Raw genomic sequence first — 13,468 nt, 5'->3', positions numbered from 1 at the left:
AAAAGCGGCACAGTTAGTTACGTGATTTAATCTCTTGGAGAAGTAAAGTTCATACATCACGTGAGATTCACCTAACTTTCTCCGTACTTCCCTCTCCTTATTTTCTTTATTTTTGGAGCAGTAACCTTAATTCTGTAAGACAAAGTAGATATTCTGAACTGTTACATTGTCCGGGGCTGCTTTTTTCGTGATTGAGTGTATGAATTGGCAACCCATGGATTAATTTGGCGGCAGAATTATGAGCAAGTTTCCCTAAATGGGTAGATGACTCGTATTTGACGGTGCTCAGAGTTTGTTGAGCTAGCAACTCGTCTGATGGTCAAGGGCGCAGCTGATTCAGCCTCATCAGAGGGGAAATGTGTTAAAGATACCTGCGCAGAAAATAACCAAAACTGAGGAAACTAGAAGAGGAGGGACTTCGGTCTCTCTTAGCGTACAAATCTAACAGAGGAGCAAATTTGAACCAATTTATATTGGTTTAGAATAACAAGTTCTGAGTATAGGAACTTATCATTACCCATTGTAACCCATTGTTATGATCATGGGTGCATACGGAGAGAATTTTTTACAGGTGCTTCAAATCGCGAAAGTCTGAGAATTGTGGGAACTCTCCTCAGCGCTCTCTCCAAAGTAATATATTATGTCTTCAGAGGCCGAATTTTGGACATATTAAACCTTTTTCTAAGATGAGAATGAAAGTCACACTTTTAGGAAAAATTGGGCTTAAAAATATCCAAATCAAAACATTTCTTTTGATTGATATAAAAAAGGAGACTTGAAAACAAGTGAATTTTTAAATTAAACTTTCAAATTGAATCAGCGAGAACGAAAACACACCAACTCGGTTTCTTAAAAATGCTCAATTTTCATGAAAGAGAGTCAGTTTTCATGAAGGTCATTGAAGTTAACGCATCTGTTCCAACTTGGACTAAAGTGGCCTTAAGTACTTGCCTTTCGGCACCAAACATCTTTTCCTTCTGCAACTTCTTCAACTACTGTGTAGTTTTGCGTGTGTCTCGATTATTTTCATTTTTTCGAGTTGGTGTGTTTTCGTTCTCACCGATTCATTTTTCCTTGTCAGTATGGGCAGTATGGCCTTCCCAGGCAGCATGGTTATGCTACGGTTATACAATGAGAGACATGTCACACTACACGGAGAAAAAAAGCCTCGTGCGTTGGACCCGAACTGTAGGTCACATGGATCTCTGAAGTTTTCGGATTGAGCATCTGAACACTTTAGGTCTAGCTGTCGAGGTTCGGATCACACATCTGAAACTTCAGTTCTTATATCTGAAGTACTTCAGATGTGAGAACCGAAGTTTTTCGGATGTGAGAACCGAAGTTTTTCGGGTGTGAAAACCGAAGTACTTCAGATGTAAGAACTGAAGTTTCAAATGTGTGATCCAAACCTCAGCAGCTGGACCTAAAGTGTTCAGATGCTCAATCCGAAAACTTCAGAGATCCATACGACCTAAACTTCGGGTCCCACGCACGAAGTTTTTTTCTCCGTGTACGTTAAAGATTGAACCACAGAAAAAAATCTAGACAATCTTCATAGAGTAAATTTAGCTATTGACATCATTTTAGCGAAAACTTTTCCTTTCTACGCCTTAGAACAAGAACTAAGACGGCGCAATGGGTCAACTGACTGGGCATGAAGTGTGACGGCGCGGCGTCGTCACGGCCTTGACACCCAGGTGGGCTTAGGGAAGGCGTCGACGCTGATCCAAGTGCCAAGTCGTGCCAGGGAGGCAGATGAGCCCCCCCCCCCCCCCCCTCTCCCCCCACCCTTCTCTAGGGGGCGCGTGACCGTCGCGTCCCCCCAACCGATAACAGTCAACAGTCCATCGGCCGACCCGGAAACAATCTTGTGATGAATGCTAAACTAGCCATACTGGAACACGGGATTGAAAATCATCGAGAAATGTCATGAGGAAACTTCCATCCGTTGGGGAACGTTGTTAAACATTTTTCGTTGAGAGGGGGTTAGGTGCATGGTTGAGACCATGCTTTGGAAGTTGGCGCAACTTGTGGCCAGTGTACTGGAGCCATTGTTTTCGGTCTTTGAATGATGGGTGATTAGAATTGAAGAGGGATGAGGGTAAAATAAAGGATGAGTGGATGGCTTAAATCTTTTAGAGCTGCACATAAGTAGAAATGATAGATTTAACCATCCGTCAGGATGATTTCAAAGACTTCTGGTAAAATTAATGGAAATGGTAAAATTAATAGAAATAGTAAAATAATGGTAATTCGTGGACCGAATTAATGAGGATGTGGTCGGGGGCGGGGGGCTGGCAGAAATACTTGGCCCCCACGATGAAACGTGAAGGATTTTGCTGAACAACTTGAGCGTAAAGGGACGTGACAGAGTAGGGCAGGGCATGGCACATTGTTTGACTTATCTATCTTTGAAACATTAATGCGATTACTTTTTCGGTGAGAACAGCTCAAAATTGCTCATGAGATGTCTTGGGCTGCCCTTTAAGAAAAATCCCTCGAAATCTTCTATGGAGCTGGGAGAGTCCCACGGATCTCCCTTGGTGGGGTGTTTTTTAGAGTCACTTCGAATTATCTACCTTAATGCAGTACCCTCTTGCCCTCCCTTCGACAAAAACTTCTTAGTTCCGACCATGCATACCTAGGTACACATTGACCCCAAAATCTACGAGGCACACGGTAAAATCGATTAGTTCTTTCGATTTTGTATGTGCATTCCATGACAGCAATACGCATGCCGAAAAACTCTGTTCAGAGGTTCTATGAATACCAAAACATACATATCTAGGTAGTTCGTTCTCACACTTAAAGAATAAGAGCCCACAACTCTGGAATAAAGGAGTGGCGTGAAAAATATAAAGAGCAATGAACTATAGCACATCTTATTCATCAGGTTTTATGATTCTCGTCTTTTGCGGACGGGAACGTAGCCTCATATCGGTATATTCCATTGACAAAAGCGCACGCTCAACGGAGCTATGAATGAATGACTCAAAAGTGAATGCATAACACGAAAAGTATGAGAGGCTCAGTAACCACACCATGCACACAAGTTACTTTTTACAGCGGAAAATTTAGTTCAACACCAGTCAAAAACGCCTTGCCTAATCCGAACCCTATACGAAGGCAAGTACCTCTATGAATACGGATTCGTCCGCAATTGCTTCACTTTTCGTCCTAATAATATTTATCAAAAACTGTGCGATTACTTCCATATACGCAATCCATGTCCGAGACACCCTGTGACTTATGCAGAAGCCACAAGGAGTCCATTCACGCATACTGTGGCTTGTCACGAGGTATGGTGGCTCATTACAAGCTCATCTCCATTATCATGCCCATGACCAAGCACCTTGCTTGACGCTTGAGACAGTTTGCCGCTACGATCGGGGCTCTTTCGAAACTCCACGTGACCTTGAACTTGGTCACTAGCAAAGCCAGGTGTGAAAATGATAATGCCGCTTCATCGCCAATCCCCCTTTCCCCCTGCGCCGTTCAGGATAAGTTCTTGGCGATGGTGCAAAAACTAAATGGAGCTAGCTGCGGCCATATTTTTGCACCTTGCGTGACATCAGTTTGTCAGCTGGACGTATTTATGCGAAATGGAACTATGTGCAAGTGGAAAGATGGGGTGTGCTCGTTAGTGCTCGGGCCTTAAGAATGAATGGGAAATAAAGCGCCAGTGACGTCAGCGGCAACGCGACGGGAGTGACGAAGATCAGCAACACGATCTTTAACTGGACGTATTTCTATCAAACAGAACTATGTGCATTAAGACATGAGCCCTGAGACCCGTAAGAATATATGCATAAAAGGGCTCACGTCAAAATGCATATCTAGTTCCGTTTGATAGAAATACGTCCAACTCATAAGCCTTGTCCACAAGGCCAAAACAAACACCAAAACAAAGGAACAAGCTTTTTGAGACCGTTATTATTTTTGCTCTAATGGGATGGGGACGATTGTCTACCCGTTGATTTTTAACTATTTCAGTTGTTGATCGTTTATACTCGACTTTTTGCTTAATTTTAAGCTGATCATTACTTCAAGTGTCATCTTCGACGACTCCTTAAAAATTTCCATGCAGATTCAAAAGTTTTAAAAAACATCTTCTCAGACGGAAGATAAGATGTTCGCAAATATTTTTCAAAACTGCAACGCTTTAACTAGAAGATTTGAGATCATTTCAGCGATAAGATGGTACAAAATTACTCACCAGTTATGTTGAGGCCTGCAAAGGATTGAAATTCACTAATGGCTCTAGACATGGTATCGGCTGTCATTAAATGTCCAGAATTTGGATTCCTAACAGACGGACTTAAATATCCAAATTGGGATAAATACATCTGAAACAAAAAGAATACAACGTCATTTTGGAAAGGTCATTAAATTAGTCTGAAATGCAATATTCCAGCATGCATCTTGTTAGGATGAGTTTACGTGGGTATAGGTCCTCCAAAATTTTACCGGATTCAAAATATTAGGCGAAGATTTGGTCTGATTTAGTAGAATGTAATAAAAATCACCCTTCAAATGTATTACGAATTTTCCAGTAACTTCGGAGATGGCTCCTGGAAAATTCAGCTCAAAATCAGTCAATTTAAATTTCAGTGCATTATAATGACGAAAATTCCACTGTTATCATTATGCCAATTCTCTCCAAATCTTTCGGTATATTTTGATTTTCTAGAGAATTTGACCGGCAGCAGAGATCCTCTCAAAGGAAAGAATGAAAATCCTATCGCGTTTAGAAAAATAAAGGGGAAAATCGGCCTTGATAGCGAGTAAATTACACGAATCTATTAGTTTACGTCCAGTCACATCATCATAACACCAGGGTCTCAGTGGCATCTGCGGATGTAATCATGAGAACAAATCCGATGTATTTGTTCTCAAGTGCACATGTTATTTTCAGTGGCGTGGCGTGAATTGCGATATATCGATTGTTCTGCCATTTAAACCTGTGGTAAAGAATCGATTATTAAGGTGTTCGCTGCGAACACCCTGTTTATCGATCCTTTTCCATAGGTTTAAATGGCATAACAATCGATACATCGCAAAGCACGCCACGCCACATGTTATTTTAAGACGGCGGCCGTCACGCGGGGTCATGGCGAAACGCCTCTTAAGCGTCCAACATCCATCAAGAAACTCTGTTGCATTGGATCGGAACTTTTGCACAATATCGCACGAGCAAGTGCGAATATCTTCATTCAATTATCGACGCGCTGAACGCATAAATCATCCCTGAGCTCCATCCAATGCTGCCAATTTTTAAGAATATCGATGAAGGGTTTAGATGTAACTTCGATCTTGGAATTAATCGGAGGGACTCCATAGAGAGAAAAAAGGAGGCGTTTGCATCTTGAGGTTTGTTTACCCTGTGACGTAGGTCGGTACAACCTGGCCAGCGAAATCCGGAATTCGAAGTATGAAAAACGGACCATAATGTCCCATTTTTCTGCTTAAATCAACTCATGATATAATTTCAAGCACTTTTAATAGAATGACTTTTTTCCTAAAATTACACCATTTCCAAGAAAATCGACAGGATAAACGTCGCTGTACCGACCTACGTCATCAAATCATCAAAATAATTGATGCACACATTGAACAGATGCCCGAAATGCAAACACCTCCTTTTTTTTCTCTATGGAGGGACTCATTATCCAGGGACGAGGGGTGCGTAGCTGGACGTTCGTTCTGGACTCTAGACCCTCCCCCTTGACCGGAAAATTGTCCTCCAAAAAGTTATTTTCCGTGATTTTAAGTAATTGTATACCTTTGACCCTCACATGAGAAATTTTTTATAAAGATACCACCCGGCCCACCCATTCTTTTATATCATGGATACACCACTGTCAACGGGCATTTTTTTGCGAGTATTTTGATGGAAATGCAATTCTACGATTTTGGCATGCTGAAGAATACGATGCCAATTTAAGCTATACCTATGGATTTTTTTGCACCGAAATGCGATCTAAAATGATAAGAAGAAAAAAAGATGCAAAAAATTTAAACTTTATGCGCTGAAAATCTAAAATGATGTTTTGTCATGCCATTACACGTAGACGGCTCAAGACACAACAACTTTCATTTTAATTCATTATTGGACAACAAAAAAAAATCAACTATGGAGATTCCGATTCACTCTCTTTCGTTATCTCTTAAGGTTAAAAATTAGTTCTGTAGGTCGAAGATCAAGTGACGTTACGAAGATATATTTTTTCACCAAAGAGGAGGTCAGGCAAAATCGACAGTTTCTACTCAATCCATCTCGTATGACTAATTGAATCTTTTATTCCACATCGACTCTAGACTGTGAGAAAAATCATCTTTTTCCTCACATATTAATTTAAAAATATTGACTTTAACCTAGCAACTTGTCAACGCTGGAAATCTGACGGTAAAGCTCACAGTGACTCAACTTTTTACCTGCCGTCGGTCGAGATTACGTATCGCTCAAAAAAAGTAAATAAATCGGCTTCAAAAGGAAACCCGTCTAATCCGTGGGATTCGCTTAGAGTGATAAGTATGAGAGAAAAGTATACCGCTAAACTTGCGGAAATTACACACTCCTGAGACGTTCGTGAGGCGTGACTCATTGGATGAGTTATGACACAGTACTGCATTCTCGAGATTTGGGCTTCTTACTTTTTATTCGAGTCTTTATGTTATCCATCAGGTTCCTTAATACTTTGCAAATTCAAGGCCTGAAGTTTTATGATGCGGGAGGAATTTTGTCGGTGGCACGTGATACTTTTCGACCGAATGTTTTCCTTACGTCAAATAAGACCTGATTTACTTTGTACTACCCCACAGTAAAAAAAAAAAGACGGTCAAAAGCATGAGATTTTAAATGCACAGGATGTAACTCATCGTGATCTGACAGTCATTGCAATTCTTGAAAAAGACCCCGTCACTTTCAAGGTAACTCTTGTTTACTTTTTCAAGTGTCGGACATGAGTAGTGTTAGGTCATTTGAGCGACACAAGTAAGAGTTGTGTGTAGACTTTACACTCCTACATCCCTAAATTGTTCTGCACGAGGGGAAGGGGGGAGTGCATAGCCACTGTGCCTCACGATAATCTTCCCTCTTTTACAAAAATAGTCAGTTACTTTCAAATAGTTCTACGATACTCTGACGGATGTCACGTCAAACTTGTCTTTGCTGTTATCTCGGTATTTATTTTTCATCACAAAAATAATCCAGACCTCTCCCCCATCTCTAACCGCATCAAAATCCACTCTACTACAACACTAAAAAACTGCACGATTCAGTAAATCTAAACAAACTGCCTCCGGGCATTCAACCTCACACGTAATTTTCGATCCATCGAAAAAATCGATACATTCCGAGGATGTTCAAGCGAAAATGAAGCGCTGCTTTGATTGTACGTGAATAGTCGAATTTTGTTCGATTGTTTTGAAAGAAGTGTCGTTCAAGCGTGCCCGCCAGCGATGATAGTATTCTCCAAGTTCAGTTGCTTTTCTTCAAAAAAAAAAGAAAGAAAGAAAAAGAAAGAAAAATTGCGAGTCGTGAGGAGGCCTCTCTCCTTTCATTCGAATTTGTCAAGGTCGGAAATTTATGCGGGTGAGGGTGGGAGGGAGAGGGGGGCGTAAAAATTGAGAGCGCACCGACCCCTGTGGAGGTACGTGATGCCCGTGCTGGGAATGCTCAAGGATGATGCGCCGAAAGGATAAAAGCGCGACGTTGCCGGGCAGTATAAAATGGAAAGTTGCCGAAAAAGTAACTGACGTTATTGGGACCTTATCCCTGGTCATTAAAGCTATAGGCGAAGGAGGCGGAAGTTCCTTTAACCATTTTTCAAAGGGAAGCTAGACTGTTCCTCGCCTAAAGCCACGATCTCTATAATGCGGAAGTGTTCAATTTTACACACTCAAAAACAAGGAGTGGGAGGAAGTGCGATTGAATTTTAGTACAGATTTTTACATGACCTCATTGAAGACAAGAAATAACTAAAACCAAAGAAAAATCTTGAATTAAAATATGAGACGCCTCTTTAAAAATTCGATCGCACACTTTTTAGATGCTCTGACAAGATGACTAATTTTTTTTTTAATTTATTTTTTTTTTTTTAATTTTTTATTTACGGGTTTATTCAACTGAGGAAGGCTGAGATTTTAGCCAAAACGTTTTGGTTTTATTTGTGAAAATTTGCCCTGTTTCTCGCTGTGTAAATTATTTCATTATTGAATACATGAAACGAGCATTCTCCTGAAAAATCCGACTAATTATCATGAATTCGTCTAGATATTGGCTAAAAACTGTGGAAGACTTCCCGAATGTTGCTGTACTTGTTTGAACATCTTGAGAACTTACAGCCTCCAATTTTAAAGCATCGCTGTGCCGGCTGTCAAGACGCGCGAGCGTCGGTCACAGCTGATCGACGCGACGCGCGACGCACAGTGGATCGAGTATAGGGGAGGTCCGACAAAATTTGGAAACTTTAAAAGCTCATTACTCCGTGTAAGCAAAAATTTTAGGTTCTGAAAGCGGTTCCATTGGTTTCCTCGTGAAATTCCCACTAATTGCACCCCTAAAAATCTAAACTGTGACCATCTAAACATCAAAATTTGCAGTCTTACAAGGGGAGTCTACGAAGTGACATCCTGGGATTGGGTTCATTTTGCTTGTACATGAAGAAGAGACAAATCTAAGGTTGACGTATTTTTTTTTAGCCGCCAACTCCCAACCGTTCTCGAGATATCGATTTTTAAAGTTACGATTTTTGCACGTTTCCGCGCGGAGTTCCGGCGAGTCAACTGAGCGCCGGCAAGCTGCACGAAGCGCGTTTCCTATCAGCGCTGCAGACCGGCCAGCCTTATCAACAGTTCCGTGGCCGAGTGGTAGAGTGTTCGCCTACTGTTCCATCGATCGCGGGTTCGAATCCCGCTTCATGCCGTAGCTTTTAGGGTACGCCGCAATGCGTTTTTACAAGTTTTCTTTATTTTTATCACACACCAAGGGGTCCGCCCCCTGGCCGCTGCGCGGCCCAACCCCCGGGCAAAAAGGCGCGCTTCGCGGCGAGCGAAATCATCGAAATCGACCGTTGACGGTTACTGGGTAAATAATTTTAATTGAATGATAAAATGATGTTTCAAATAAAAATTTCCCACCACACAATATTCTTAATGACTTTTTCCTTACTCTGAATTTGCAACCGTCAACGGTCGATTTCGATGATTTCGCTCGCCGCGAAGCGCGCCTTTTTGCCCCGGGGGTTGGGCCGCGCAGCGGCCAGGGGGCGGACCCCTTGGTGTGTGATAAAAATAAAGAAAACTTGTAAAAACGCATTGCGGCGTACCCTAAAAGCTACGGCATGAAGCGGGATTCGAACCCGCGATCGATGGAACAGTAGGCGAACACTTACCACTCGGCCACGGAACTGTTGATAAGGCTGGCCGGTCTGCAGCGCTGATAGGAAACGCGCTTCGTGCAGCTTGCCGGCGCTCAGTTGACTCGCCGGAACTCCGCGCGGAAACGTGCAAAAATCGTAACTTTAAAAATCGATATCTCGAGAACGGTTGGGAGTTGGCGGCTAAAAAAAAATACGTCAACCTTAGATTTGTCTCTTCTTCATGTACAAGCAAAATGAACCCAATCCCAGGATGTCACTTCGTAGACTCCCCTTGTTAGTTAAAAATATCATGTCCGACCTCCTTGACTGACTCAATCCACTGTGCGGCGTGGGCCCCGCGGGAGAAGGTTAATTGCACGCGTAGTGATGCGGCGTCGCGGCCGGCGCGGGAGAGCCAACAAAAAAATTTCGCGCGCCCACTCCACTGCGCTGTGCTGTTTAGTGACCCGCACCCGCACCAATAGGGCAGGGGGCGGGGGCTTTCTCCGCGTGGGGGAGGGGGGGGGGTTGAGTCATCTGTGTGATTCGAGACGTCGTCGTAAAGCATCGTGGACGCGACAACGACGCGACGCCACGCAACGCAACGTCAAGGCACTGACATGCGGCGTGCGTCGATTCGCATATTGGCAGCATAATGTATCTTCAAGAGTTACGAAGGAATGAAACACCGAAGAAACAAATAATCCATATTATTCTTGGTTTGTGGTGGGATTTTTGGCAGATTTTTTTCTTTTTTCTTTTCTTTTTTTCGACTTAAAATTATCAGCGCCTGGTACACAGGAGGGGAAGGAGAGGCAGGATTTTATTAGTATAATGTGTGATATATGAATTTCACAATACATGAAAGCGGATTTCCCAAAAGAAAGATTTCGTTCATGAACACATAATGCAGATGATACTCTCTAAAATACCCATTGGCGGATCCAGCAACTTGGCAACACCGGATTCTCTCCATAAAACCCTATGGAAATGTATCGATTCTTAGAGGGGCCAGGTGCTCCGACAAGAATCAATTATTTAGCGTAGGTTTAAATGGAGGCAATTCCGGTGTTGCCAAATTTCTGGATCCGCCTCTGAAAATACCGCGCAATTAAGAGTTAAAGATTAAGGGATGATGGTGCGCAAAGGATAGATTGAGGAACTGGTTTTGAAAAGAAAATGGATAATTTTGCAAAAAGTTGAAAAATAAAAAAAGGAAAAAAGTTGGAGTTGTTTACGAGGATTGCAGGTGAAATTAAGGCCGTAGATTTTCAAACGGCCAAATTTACCTCATTTTGTACAGGGTGGACCCCAGATCCCTTCCGGAAAAGCGGGGGCCAGGCTGCCCCCAGAAAAATTGCTTCAACTCCCGCACGTCCGTGCCTTTGTCTCACGCGAAGTCCCCGCTAATTTCCATTCGTAAGAGCAAGTGATGGGCAATATATCTGTATCACGACCGCGATTGAGAGATGATGAGTCACATGACCTTGGGGGCACGGCGGGCGCGCCATCTGGCCGTCCGCTGGGGCAACTGTCCCCGCGCCAGCAGCGTCGCGGCGCTGGGGTCCCAACTCGTGAGTCAGAAGCTCCGCTCAATTAGCCCTCTTCCTCCGCCCCGCCGGCCGTCGCGGTCAACAACTTCGCACTTATTTAAATAAGTCGGAGCCCTTTCTTTTGTTGCTGTTCCGTGTGACGAGCATTTCGTAACGTTAAACGAGCCATTCATTTTCCGGGAAGAGCGCCGCGCCGCACATTGGTTCCAGAGCCCGATTTAGGCGGCATTAATTCGAAAAATTGACTTTTAATAAAAATGAAAAATGGCACCACTGGTCGATACTACATACTCTGGAGAGTATCTCGGCCAAATATCATGATGATTGGATGAGTGATAAGAAAATTATAAGCTTCCAAAGGTAAGCGCGCAGGTCGTCTTTCTGCAGTTCATACCAGTTTCCTCGGTTATCACAGTGAAGTGATTTTTATATGTGAGGTTCGTCGCCATTTTCGGCATAAAAGCACAGTTTTTAAAAAGGAATCCTAAAATTGAAGGTAAGTTTAAGGTTTACCATGTTGAAATCATATCTTTAGATTAAGTCTACAGCTTTAGATAAACCCTTAGACATAACGCTATTTTACGTGATTTTCACGTATTTTTCCACATAAATGGCTGAATTTAACTACTTTGTCACCCTCCGACACCTTTTAAACGGCCATTTCTAGTTACTACTAATCCTAGGCATGATGTAGATACAAATATCTTTTGCCAGTTTTTGCCGGTTTTTTAAATACAGCCTTTTAAAGGTCGCCCGCTCGGTTCTCATGAGAATTGGATATATCACATTACGGGTTGGTGATACCGTTCTACCTTTCTAGCAATGATATAAAACTATTTTTTTCTTTGATATTCACTTAGAGAGGAGTCTATCCGCTTGGTTTTTCATAACAATCATGGCAAATAAAATTTTTTAGGGGCTGCAAAACACTGATTAGACGTATAATGTTAGTGCTAAAAATGATCTAATACTCCCTTAGTGGCTGAAAATAACTACTTTGTCACCCTCCGACACCTTTTAAACGGCCATTTCTAGTTACTACTAATCCTAGGCATGATGTAGATATAAATATCATTTGCCAGTTTTTGCCGGTTTTTTAAATACAGCCTTTTAAAGGTCGCCCGCTCGGTTCTCATGAGAATTGGATATATCACATTACGGGTTGGTGATACCGTTCTACCTTTCTAGCAATGATATAAAACTATTTTTTTCTTTGATATTCACTTAGAGAGGAGTCTATTCACTTGGTTTTTCAAAACAATCATGGCAAATACAATTTTTTAGGGGCCGCAAAACACTGATTAGACGTATAATGTTGGTGCTAAAAATGATCTAATACTCCCTTAGTGGCTGAAAATAACTACTTTGTCACCCTCCGACACCTTTTAAACGGCCATTTCTAGTTACTACTAATCCTAGGCATGATGTAGATACAAATATCTTTTGCCAGTTTTTGCCGGTTTTTTAAATACAGCCTTTTAAAGGTCGCCCGCTCGGTTCTCATGAGAACTGGCTATATCACATTACGGGTTGGTGATACCGTTCTACCTTTCTAGCAATGATATAAAACTATTTTTTTCTTTGATATTCACTTAGAGAGGAGTCTATTCACTTGGTTTTTCAAAACAATCATGGCAAATAAAATTTCTAAAAAAAAAAAAAAAAAAAAAAAAAAAATCGCTAAAATTATCGATTCATAGTAAATTATTGTGTAGTGTTTCCTTTTCGTTGATTATTATATGCCCGGAAGTAAGGGTTTTTCCATATTATTATTCAGCAAAGACTTCATTTCTTTTTCTTATCATGATTTCTTTGTTCTTTCTTGTTGTTACAGGTTTGAGAGCCTCCAACCAGACATCACAAGTTCAAAACTCCTAATTAATTCAATAAAATAACAAAAGCTGCGACTTTTACCTACTTTTTTTGGCATACCATTGTCTGAATCTATAAAATGTGATCATTACCCGCAAGAATATTCACCTCCTCTCGTAGCCAGTGAAATTTTTCTTTCAATGTAATTTTGTGTGACTTATTTTGATTGCTAAATGTGTTCATGATGTTAATTATTCATCAAATTTATATGCGATTTAGTTGTTGTACATTTTAATATACATGAATTTTAAATTTGAATATATTTCTTGAATTTCGGACGAAAACTGACTCTTGCTCTTCTTGATTATTCGTAGGTACTTCAAAAAAAAAAAAAAATACAAAATACATTACAACCTCTTTAATTTAAAAAAACAACGGACCAGTGTCCGACACGTTCAATGCCTTTTCTCCCTGTCCAATAGTATTATTAGGACGATTTTTACTTTATTTTCATCCTGCCATTTCTTATACCTCAAAATTATGGAAGTAGATTCCGAAAACAGATCGTGTCAATTGCATGCAGGTATACTTCGTTCAGTTACTCAACGTGGCAACCCCCCCTTACTCCCTTCTGAAATAATTATCCAAAAATGAAGAATAGTAAAATCGTTGGTCGTTTTGGATGATTAATCATTAAATGAGTCAAATGTATTATAGCTCAAGCTCTAAGCCAAATTGTCA

General features: G+C 41.4%; 1 protein-coding gene and 1 long non-coding RNA gene across 5 annotated transcripts in view; one reads left to right on the top strand and one right to left on the bottom strand.

Annotated features, from left to right (window-relative positions):
* Mmp1 (Matrix metalloproteinase 1) overlaps window positions 1–13,468 on the bottom strand; it is a 95,952-nt gene that overhangs the window by 48,789 nt on the left and 33,695 nt on the right. For all 4 annotated transcript variants that reach the window (XR_002009816.2, XM_019056170.2, XM_019056173.2 and 1 more), the window contains exon 2: window positions 4,217–4,346. Coding sequence is in view for 3 of the 4 variants with exons in the window: in XM_019056170.2 (XP_018911715.1) it covers window positions 4,217–4,346 (130 nt within the window). In the remaining variant the exon portion in view is untranslated. The remainder of the gene's footprint in view (window positions 1–4,216; window positions 4,347–13,468) is intronic.
* On the top strand, window positions 11,101–13,130 carry LOC140224239 (uncharacterized). The gene is made up of 2 exons (XR_011899535.1): window positions 11,101–11,411; window positions 12,750–13,130. It is a non-coding gene; the product is annotated as an uncharacterized lncRNA (long non-coding RNA).

Source organism: Bemisia tabaci, chromosome 3, assembly GCF_918797505.1.
Source record: "Bemisia tabaci chromosome 3, PGI_BMITA_v3".
In the NCBI taxonomy this organism is placed as follows: domain Eukaryota; kingdom Metazoa; phylum Arthropoda; class Insecta; order Hemiptera; family Aleyrodidae; genus Bemisia; species Bemisia tabaci.
The sequence above is the reverse complement of the archived record's forward strand: the minus strand, read 5'-3'. Positions and strand labels throughout refer to the sequence as shown.